This window comes from Sitophilus oryzae, unplaced genomic scaffold, assembly GCF_002938485.1.
Source record: "Sitophilus oryzae breed Bouriz unplaced genomic scaffold, Soryzae_2.0 scaffold_810_pilon_pilon, whole genome shotgun sequence".
Taxonomy (NCBI): Eukaryota; Metazoa; Arthropoda; class Insecta; order Coleoptera; family Curculionidae; genus Sitophilus; species Sitophilus oryzae.
The window spans coordinates 365,254-377,001 of record NW_022147429.1 but is presented as its reverse complement, the minus strand read 5'-3'; the positions used below and the strand labels follow the sequence as shown (position 1 = coordinate 377,001).

Sequence of the window (11,748 nt, the reverse complement as noted above, 5' to 3'; positions counted from 1 at the left end):
AAATCCACGGGCGTACCTACTATTTCTTAATAATATTTTCAGGTAGGTTTGCAAAGGGACAAACATGACCATTTCTTAAGTAAATAGAAACCAGACATCGCGTCTGAAAGTAAACGAATTACAAAGGAAAACTAAAAATGATGCAACTTTTATGACTATTTCTTCCAAATTTCATCTTAAGGTAATGGTTCTGTTTATTTGCATCACCCATCTTTCTGAGAAGAATAATAATGTTGATGGTATTTTTCGTACCTTAAATTCTTTAGGCATAGCCGTAGAATAAGGGTAAAAATAATATTTTATACAATTTGTCGAATATACATATACATATAACCATATTAAATGTATGTTCACAACACCTCCCCCCTTAATGAGAGATTTCATGAGGTGAAAGTGATATGAAATCTCAAAACAAATGTTTATATAATTAATTAGTATAACTCAGATGGAAATGAATAAAAGTACATATATAAAAGTATTATACAAGTCTTAACTACTAATTATAACTAACTTACATTCTAACTTAACTAACATTTTTTTTTATAACTATTGCAGATTTAAAAATGTATCAAATGCGGAAATTATTTTTCTTTTAATGGTCGCCTTGATGGTACATACCCAATGGGTCTGCGCGAGGGCGCCTGTAAATTAACATTCTCTTCTTCGGAGTTTTCATAGTTACCTACATTTTCAGAGTTTTGGCTAATATTACGATTATAATGAGCAACATATCTATCACTATTTCTAGAAGATGGTTCCACAGACTGATTAACTCTAATGCATAAGTTTGGAATAATTCCGCAACAGGCTGTCTTGTTAGTACATTTTGTATACAATTTATAAATAATAAAAATAATAGCAAGAAGAGCTAAGATATAGGCAATTACAGATGCTGGAAATGTATAATTGTTTACAAGTTTCCTTTTTAGAATTTCATCACCTAACTTTTCAATATCTTCTAGCTTATGGCTCGCTACATTAAGTTCGGGGATGTGCTTTGTTAATTTCCTATAATGTTCGTTGAGAAATATTTCACTAATGTTTATTTTTTCTTCCTTTATCCTTTCGCAACAATTATCACTAATGTCGAATGGTGGAATAAAATCACTTGAAATATTGGACTGGACTGTATTTCCATGAGGGATTAGCATTGATGATGCGCTATAAGCTTTACATTGTTTACCTATAGTGACACTACCGCAATTTTTTAGTATTACATCTACGTGATTTTTTTTATTATTACATGATATCGTAAGAGTTTCTGGATGAGGAACTGCAAATAACCAAGTGTTACTGGTTTGTAGTTGAATAAAAATTGCTCTATCTGACTGAATTATACGTTTGTCACAGATATCAGGTATGATATTTGTGAATTGCAATAATTTAACTTCGCAATTATCTGCCAAATGAGCAAGAGAAACTGGTTTTTGTTGCTTGCAAATAAATTTATTTTCTATAATTTTTAAACAAGTATTAAATTCTATTTCCGACAGTGTAATAAACTGCTGTTTGCTTTCGTCAATTGCTATATATTTAGATGAGGGTTGAATTAATATAAACTGGTTATTTGACATTAATTTTGGAAAGGGTGATATTTTATAAATATAGAATAAATTTGTTTCAATTAAAGGGATGTTTATAATATATATTAATCGTTTGTTTTCGAAATAAACTTGCAACTCGATAACATTTAGAATGAGATTTGCATTGAGCGGATCTAATGGTACAGGAAATTCTAATCCATGAGGTAGAGATTCGGACACATCTTTTAATTCGTTAATTAACCTTAATGGCGTTAATATTGAGGGGTGTAAAACTCCCTTTCTTGCTACTAAAATAGCATTCGTAATCGTCATGATTTCTAATTGTAATTGATTTAGCATCATATTTAAAATAGTGACGTGTTCTTCTATGCCGGTTTTTATATATAGAAAATGAAAATTTTCTTTGACTTTGCTTAATTCATCGCTAATCTTTTTTATATTATTTTTTAATAAATTTTCGTTAAAATCTAAAGTTCCAATAGTATTATTGAAATTAATTATTGTTGATTGAACAATTTTTGTTTGTTCTTTTAAAAGTTGAAGGACTGAAGTTTCGTCTTTATTCATTTGTGAAATTTTATCATTATAGTATTTAGCATCTTCTTCATCTAAAACGCCGAATAAAACTTTAGTTGCTTTTCCTACAATATTGAACCAACCTCGTTTTTGTCTACTTTCTGATAAATGACTATGACCGATCAATTCGTGTAAGACTTCTAGTTCTTTTTCAATTTTTTCGAAAGTGTATTTAGAACTTTTCAAAAATAACTGACAAATATAATAGTGATATTGAGCATTCTCATTATTGCATAAATCTGTAGTATACTTACGGTAATTCTTTAATGATAATAACTTATTACTAATATTTTCTAATTCTACAAAAGTTACTAGTTTCCATTTGTTATTAAAAAACCTTAGTTCGCCCAGGTGCTCAAAGTGTATTCCAGGGTTCAAGTCATAAGTGGTTATATTGTATTCTGAGTGGACTACTGCTAGGATACTGGTAATTATTATAAATAAATTAACCCTAAAACAAAATATATATACTAATAATAAGCTAATTAAAATTTATTAATTCTAGTTTTTATAATCTATATATACTGATTATGTTTAGTTTTAATAATAAAAATATTTTAATCTATTTGCATGAATAGTTTGTTTATTTTTTCCTTTTTGAATTGTATAATTTACATCTGATATTTTTTTTATAATGGTATATGGACCAATCCATAAGGCGGAAAGTTTTTTACTTCTGCCACGTCGAACTGATTCGTCGTAAAGTAACACTTTGTCACCAATTTCGAATATTCTGGTATAACTGTTTTTATCGTAATTATTTTTTGATATGTTTTTACATTTTAATAAGTTTTCTTTAGCTAATTGATTAGAATGTTGCATTTTTTGTTTAAGATTGTTTATGAAATCATCATAAGTATAATTGACTTTAGGTGGTTGTTTAACTGATGTTGGTAATGTAGGAATATGTCCGAATAAAAGTTCAAATGGAGAAAATTGTGTAGCAGTGTGAGGTGTAGTATTATATGTAAATGTTGCATAGGGAATCCAATTATCCCAGTCTGTTTGAGATGTCTTAATGAAGTGTCTTAAATATTCTTCTAGAACTTTATGAGAGCGTTCTAGTGCTCCGTTTGACTCTGGGTGATAACTTGTTGTTTGGATCTTTTTTATCTTTAAAAACTTGCAAGTACTTTTAAAAATATCACTTAAAAAATTTGACCCCTGATCTGTGACTAGCATGTCAGGTATTCCGTAAATGCATATAATATTCGTTACAAAATGATGCGCTACAGTTACAGCTTCTTGATTTCTCATAGGTATATTAATTATATATTTTGTTAAATCATCCTGAAAGGTTAATATGTATTTGTGACCATTTTCGGTTTCTGGTAGTGGTCCAACTATATCTAAAAAACATTTTTCGAACGGTTTTGATGCCGTGGTCGTAATTACCATAGGCATTTTTGTTTTTCGAGACTGTTTATTTTTTTGACAAAGTTCACATTTTTTTATAAACTCTTTTATGTCTTTTTTCATACCTTTCCATGTATATAATTGAGATAATTTTTTATATGTGCGGGATGACCCTTGATGACCTCCTAATGGACAATTGTGATTTTCATTTAATAATACAACTTTTTCAGCATCTGAGGGGTTGATAAGACTGTTGTTAAATATTGTAATTTCTGAATAGAGGTCTTTAAAAATATATCTTATCATAGGAAGAACGATTTCCCATTTGACTAATGAGTTGTAATGATATTTTATAAATGATAGTTCGGTTTTTTCGTTGGATATAATATTTCGTAAAGTTAGTAAGCAAGACCAAATATTTTCATAATTAATATCACTGAATGTATTTTCGTTGTCTGTTAATAGAAATATATTACAATTATTTTGTTGATACTGAAAAACTGACGGCATGTCTAAAGGATTTGTGTTATCGTAATGTTCTAAAAATGTATTAATTTGTTTATTTTTTTCTAGAATTTTAAAGTCGTTTTTGTTGAATAATTTTGGCAAAAATAAAACTATAGGTATAAGTTGTGGTGTTTCAAACAGATTTGTGTTTTTTTCTTTGACTTTGGAATTAATAATTATATGGCTTTCGAGATGTGTTTTAAAATTATCATAATTGGTAATAATAGAATTGACATTTGTTGTGCTAACTATTCTACTCAATGCATCAGCATTTGTATTAATCTTTCCAGCTTTATAAATTATTTCATAGTCATATTCTTCAAGTTTTATTCTAAAACGCGTCAAACGAGAACCAGGGTCTTTGATATTAAATATATAGAGTAGGGGTTTGTGATCTGTAACAATTTTAAATCTTGTGCCAAAAATATATGGACGGAAATGTTTTACTGCCCAGACGATTGCAGTTAGCTCTTTTTCTGAAGTTGAATAATTTTGTTCTGCTTTATTTAGAGTTCTACTAGCAAACGCTATTGGACGATCATGATTAACCTTACCCTGCGATAAAATTGCTCCTACTGCGAAATTACTCGCATCTGTTGTTATAATAAATTCTTTGGTAAAATCTGGGTATTGGAGAACAGGTGGAAAAGTTATACTATCTTTAAGAATTTGGAAAGAATTTTCGCATTTTATACCCCAATTAAAAACAGAATCTTTTTTTAATAATTCGGTTAAAGGTTTAGCAATTTTAGCGAAATTTTTGATAAATTTCCTATAATATCCTACAAGCCCTAAAAAAGATTTTATATCTTTAGGATTTTTAGGTTGCGGAAAGTTTGTTACACATTGAATTTTTGATGGATCTGGTTTAATGCCGTTTTCTGTAATAATGTGACCTAAGTATAAACATTCTTTTCGTAAAAACTGACACTTCGAAGGTTGAAGTTTTAAATTATGTTGTCTAAATCTTTGAAAAACTTCAATTAATCTATCGTTATGTTCATTTAAGTTGTTTGCATAAATTACTATATCATCTAAATAAATAAAGCATTTCATACCATTAAGACCGCTTAAAACTGTGTTCATGAGTCTTTGAAATGTGGCGGGAGCTCCTTTTAAACCGAAAGGCATTCTGTTATAAACGTAATGTCCTGTATTAGTGCTAAAAGCGGTTTTATTTTTATCTTTTTCGTCCATTTCTACCTGATGAAATCCACTAGTAAGATCTAAGGTAGTAAAATAATGAGATTTTCCTAACTGGTCTAAAATTTCTGCTATATTAGGTAGAGGATATGCGTTTCCAATGGTAATTTCATTTAACTTTCGAAAATCAACGCATACTCTAAATTTAGGTGATAATGGGTCGCTTTTCTTAGGAACAACTAGTAAAGGACTATTCCAAGGACTGTCCGAAGCGGAAATTACCCCGTCTTTTAACATTTGCTCAGTTTGTTCATTAATTATTTCTTTATGTTTGAAAGGCAATCTATAAGGTTTTACGTTAATAGGACCTTTATTACTTTCTGTCGGTATAGTGTGTTTTATTGTGTTGGTGCTTGTTAGTTTATCGCCTTCTAAGTAAAAAATATCGTTAAAATCTCTACAAATATCTAATACTGAATTAGTTTCTTCTTCATTTAATTGGTCTAGATTAATTTCTTTTCTTATTTTAGCAAAACGATCGATAATGTCATAATTATATGTTTCTATAAATTCGTACTCATTAAAAGAAATAGGTTCGACATTCACTCTAGGTGTATGGATAGTTTGAGCTTCATTAGAAATATTTAATATGCTAACTAAACATTTATAGTTCTGGACTTTTGTTAGGCTTGACCCTAGATATAAATGTTCGGATAATTGTTTTGAAACTACTATGCCTTCGGACGAAGATAAATTAGCTAGAGCAGGTACAATAATTTGACATCTCGCGGGAATTATTGTAGTTGCTTCTGACGGCAAAATTTTAAAAAAATTGTCTTCAAAATTAATGACTCCGTCTTCGTAATTTATTTTGGCTTTATACTTTTGCAAAAAATCGCGTCCTAATAGTCCATCACTTTTAATCGGTATACTATCTGGCACAATGTGAAAAGGATGAGTTATTGCTTTGTTATTGTTTAATTTAATTGGGATGTTACAAACACCTTTAGTAAATACAGGTTCTTTACTTATACCTTTTAATTCTATAATGCAAGTTTTATTTAATTTTAGATTATTTTGTAATAAGATACATTCTTTCAATAAAGATATATCTGCCCCTGTATCTAATAAAAGATGTAATTCTTTATCTTTTATATCTAAAGAAGGGATTTTAATTATCTCTAATTGTTGGTAACTATCGGAAAATAATACTGATTTATGCGGTATGTCAATTAAGTTTTGCTCAATTTTAATTTTATTTTTATGCTCAGGTAGTGTGTAATTCATAGAACAGCTATTATCTAATTTTAAGAAGCGCTTAATCGGCTGCTCGCGACCAAGGCTTCGCTCTCGTTTCCCGAAAAATTTTGAGATGTGCTCGGTTCTGAAAAATAATTATCTGCTGAATTGATTAACGACTGAGAATTTATAGTTTGAATTTGTTGTGGTGATCTATTATTTGAACTATTAAAATTGGTAGTACTGGATTCATTATTGTAATTAGAAAAATTTTGAGATTGTTGAGGTATCGAAACATTTTGCTGCCGTTGAGGAACTTGTGAGTTATTAAAATTTCTTGGATTCTGAGAATATCTATTATTGTAATTTGAACGAGGATTATTACTGTTATAATTGTTACCATAATTACGATTATAATTACGCACGTCGTTGTTCTGATTAAAATTTTGATTGTTGTAGTTTCGATTAGTGAAACGTCCTTGATTATATTGTACTGTATTTACGTCTTGTCTATTTGAAAAATTATTATTGCTATTAAAATTTTGCGGTGGGCGTGTCTGATTATTGCTAGGTACATTTCTATTATATGAGTTACTATTTTGTTCGTATTGCCTAAGCTGTCTACACTGTGATGTTAAATGATTATTTTTAAAACAAAATAAACAGGAATTATTAGAAGAATGATTATTTAATTGTCTATTTCCACGCTCTACAAAACCTATATTTTTAAAATGCGAGTTTTTAAACCTGTCATTATTCTCAAGTTCCATTTCAATTGCTAATGATAAAGCTTTATCTAAATATGTAGTATTTTCGGCAATAATACGCATTTGAATTTTTTCATCGTTGAGTCCTTTTCTAAAAGTATTGACTAAAATGGAGTTTAAATTTTCTATTAAAACAGTAGCTTCGTTATTTGCATAATTTAAGTGACACGTTTCTTTATATTTATTAAAGAGAATTTGTAATCTATCGCCATATTCTTTTACAGTTTCCCTAAAATGTTGCTTTATATTCATTATTTGTGTTAGAAAATGCGATGGTGGTGTTTTATCAGTAAAGTGCTCTAATAAGAAATCTTTTAGTTCTTCCCAATTTTGAAACTGTTTATATTGTGTTACCTCTTGTGCCTTCCCTTTTAATTTAGTACCAAAAATTAAATCTACTAGTAATTCTTTTTGATCCACTTTGACAATTTTTAATATTGAATCACAATTTTTTAAGAAAAATTGGAGTGAATTTGCGTCACCCTGACCATCAAATGAATTTATTAAATTCAGAACATCAGTTGCGTCTTTACCTCCTGCCATTATTATATTTTTATTAATGATTTATTACTTTAGTTTAAGAATTATTATTTATTTTTATAGATGTATTTTTAGTTTGAAGAGAGAAAAAATATTTACGAATTTTAAGCAATATTTTTTTTTTTTTTTGTTTTTGCAGCCCAGAATTATTATTGTCTTAACTTAAATCTAACTAACTAAAATCAGAAGAAAAACAGTAGCGTCACAATACAGTAAACAAATGAAAGACTTACCCCGTCATCATCTGGTGAAAACAAAAGCTTCCCTGGAGACTTGCTGCTGCGTCTGGCGCTCCTTCAGTGTCCCCAATGTCTACGTCTCGTGTCGGGCTTCTTGCTGCTTCTTGGTGCACCTTCAAGAACTGCCCGTTGCCTCTATCTTCTTCCAAAAACTGGTAGGTTTTCTGCTGCGTCTGGCGCACCTTCAGGAAACCTTGGTAGTTTTTACCGCTGCCACCAATGTCGTGATCCTGGATTGGACCACCGTCGTCACCAATCTTGTAGTCGCTGCCACCAAATGTTGTAGTTCTCTATTTGACTCGTATCACCACTTGTTGGGAATGTTATTCTTTATTTTTTATAATTAAATTCTTACTAAGTTGTTATTACTTTTTATTTTTAAACTTTTAATACAAAATATAAATTTAGCAGTATTACGTCTATGAAAAATTTTTATGAATGTCCTCGGTCCCTTCTGTGACCGTGCTTTTATGAGAATGCCCTCTCCGAAAATCCACGGGCGTACCTACTATTTCTTAATAATATTTTCAGGTAGGTTTGCAAAGGGACAAACATGACCATTTCTTAAGTAAATAGAAACCAGACATCGCGTCTGAAAGTAAACGAATTACAAAGGAAAACTAAAAATGATGCAACTATTTATGACTATTTCTTCCAAATTTCATCTTAAGGTAATGGTTCTGTTTATTTGCATCACCCATCTTTCTGAGAAGAATAATAATGTTGATGGTATTTTTCGTACCTTAAATTCTTTAGGCATAGCCGTAGAATAAGGGTAAAAATAATATTTTATACAATTTGTCGAATATACATATACATATAACCATATTAAATGTATGTTCACAACAATGTGCATAACTTTTTCAAATACAGTTCATGCTAATATAGGATCTGCATTTGCCGCACATGGATCGTGCACATTTGATTCATAATATTTTTGTTTTTTGAATTCAGAATCCGATTTATGGATACTCTTCGGAGAAAATCAAAGTCTCGATGATCTTCGTCTCACTTAAGCCTCTTTAAGTTCATCAAACCACTCAATTAATACTTACAAACCATGTTAGGCTGCCGCTTAGGATTATATGGTCTAAAAATTATAGTAGTAGCAAAATGAAAACAAAAACTAGGAAACAAAAAGAGGTAAATTGGTTACGTCAAAATTACAAATTTACTAAAATGTTTCTGTCATTGAGATGATCGCTTCGTATTAGAAAATGTTCCTCTAATCGTGACAGAAAAAATATTTCCGGCTATATATAATTTCTTTAAAAAATAACAATAATTTCTTCGCATATTTTTGTCGGCAATCCTTAATCAAGCTTAAACGTATTTTACTTACCTTTATTTTGTCACAAACTCCAGCTGCATACATTAGTCACGCTTTTTTGCTTGACATGTTTTGCTTTTCATTGTAACAAAGTTATCACGAAATATGATTCATAGTTAGCGGCAAGGAAAATTCTCTTTATCGCGGAAAATCGTCATTGATTGAAGGCATGGAATGTTTCATAGAAGTTACACGCTTTTCCTCGTTTTTAGATTCTACTAAGAAGTTATTAAATTTCAATATAATAAAATATCTGTCTGGAACTTGTTTCTATTGCCTTTTTTATTTCCTTGGGTTTATAAATAATATACTTCACAGTAAATACCACATTTATTTATTGCCAAGTACCATAATATCCAAAAAGGCGTCAAAGACAGCTGGGGAATGACAATCGATAATAATTTTGGCGAGGTCAAGCTCTAGACGTCATTTACTTATCCCGTACTCTTTTTAAGTATTTAGATCGGCAAAAAAAGTTTTTTTTGATTTCACTCAAAATGAGTTATTTGGGTCATGGTATCATGGTGTCTGTCTGTCTGTCTGTCCGGCTGTCTGTCCGTCTGTAACACGATAACTCAAAAACCGCTGAACCGATTTTAACCAAATTTGGCACAAAAATACTATGGCACCCGAGAATCTGGCCATTAGTTTTTGGTGGGGGTGGGGGGTTGGTAAGGGGCTATCTGAGGTGGTTAAAAATTTTAAAAAATCGTAACTCCAAAATTACACTAGCTAGCGAAACGGGGTTTTCAAATTAAAATTAGGAATAATATTTGCAACAAAATTTGTAATAACATCAAAATCAGTCAGTCGCAGATTTTGAGATTATAACATATTTTAGTATGGGCGGCTATACGTGCCTCCGGGCGCCATTTTTTTTTTAATGGCGCTTACTGCTAGTTGGCCTTAAAAAGGTTGTAATTAGAGATGAGCAAAAAATCGCAATTTTTGTTCATTTCTAATTACAACGCAAAAGCTGCGATTCAATCGCAGCGTTTTTAAAATCAACCTGCGATTGCGATTTCTTCTATTTGCGAGTTTCAATTTAGGTAACCAGTATTATTATAGCTGCGATTTGCGATTTTGTTGCGATTTGCAATTTTGCTGCGATTTGCGATTTTACTGCGATTGTGATTTTGTATACTGGGACTATACCTATGATTTCTATCTGCGAGTTTGAATTTTTAGGTATTGGGAATGTAATTTTGTGGTCTATTGAAGCATTTTATAGTAAACTGCTATTAAATTTTCTCTCTGATATTATTTATTTATAGAGAAGGTATTATTTTTTAAACAACCACGATCATAATATACCGGGTGTTTCTCAAGAGAGTCTGTCCGTCTGTAACACGATAACTCAAAAACCGCTAAACCGATTTTAACCAAATTTGGCACAAAAATACTGTGGCAACCTACAATCTGGCCATTAGTTTTTGGTGGGGGTGGGGGTTTGGTAAGGGGGTATGGAAGAGGGTTAAAAATTTAAAAAAATCGTAACTCCAAAATTACAGTAGCTAGCGAAAAGCGGTTTTCAATTTAAGATTAGGAATAATATTTGCAACAAAATTTGTAATAACATCAAAATCAGTCCAAGTCGCAGTTTATGAGATAAAAAAAATCAATTATGGGCGGCTATACGTGCCTCCCGGCGCCAATTTTTTTCTATCGACTAAAAAAATACCTCGAAAAATACCGAGGTTGTCATTAAAAAATCAGAAATTGTAGTTATTTATGGTAAAACAGAATTGAATACAAATCAGTTCAAGTAATCAATCCATCCTGATTTATGTCGTGTACTAACGTACTAAATCTGTTTTTTTATCTGAAAAAAAAATAAGAACGTTATAAAAGTAATTGTATAGAGAATTAGATAATTGAGAGCCGTAGAAAGAGCAGGTAGGTGTTGTTGCAGCAGCTGCAGCATATATAAAGTTTTGATACCTATAATGTGTTGCAGATTTAAAAACAACTGATGATAGTTATTAACTATTTTGAACTGTTAAGCTCTAGATACATACACAGACAATTCTAGGACAATACAGGGTGGTCCGAACTGTATTCCGGAAACTTCGGCAGCCTATTCTGCAGATAAAATTAAGTAAAAAAAGTTCGTATAAATGTATGTCCTAAAATGCTTAGTTTCGGAGATACAGGGTGTAGAAGTTGCATTTTTATTTTGATTTTTTCCAAATGATTTCTGAAGTAACATCAATATTTTGATGAAAATTGGCGTCTGGGAGTTTTTTGGCATGAGAAATTCGATTTTGATGTCGATATGACTCCTACTTGTAGAGGGCGCCACCTATATATTTTTTAACTGTTTTGAAGAGTAATAATATAAAATTACTGAGTAAAAAAATATATATCTCCGTAACTTTTTAAGTAAAAAATGTCTTCTGTTAAAAATCGCTGCGAGCAACCGTTCTCAAGATATTTAGAATGGAAATAGTCAATACATGTCATTATTGACAAAGAATAAATACGTTTAGTAATTAGTTGCTTGACTG

General features: G+C 30.5%; 1 protein-coding gene across 1 annotated transcript; it reads right to left on the bottom strand.

Moving 5' to 3' along the window:
* Positions 1 to 358: 358 nt before the first annotated feature.
* On the bottom strand, positions 359 to 8,227 carry LOC115889102. Its single transcript, XM_030909019.1, has 2 exons — positions 7,906 to 8,227; positions 359 to 2,571 (listed from the first exon to the last, which is right to left on the bottom strand). Exons 1-2 carry the CDS (start codon positions 7,914 to 7,916, stop codon positions 582 to 584), a joined length of 2,001 nt encoding a protein of 666 aa, XP_030764879.1. The 5' UTR covers positions 7,917 to 8,227; the 3' UTR covers positions 359 to 581.
* Positions 8,228 to 11,748: the final 3,521 nt, after the last annotated feature.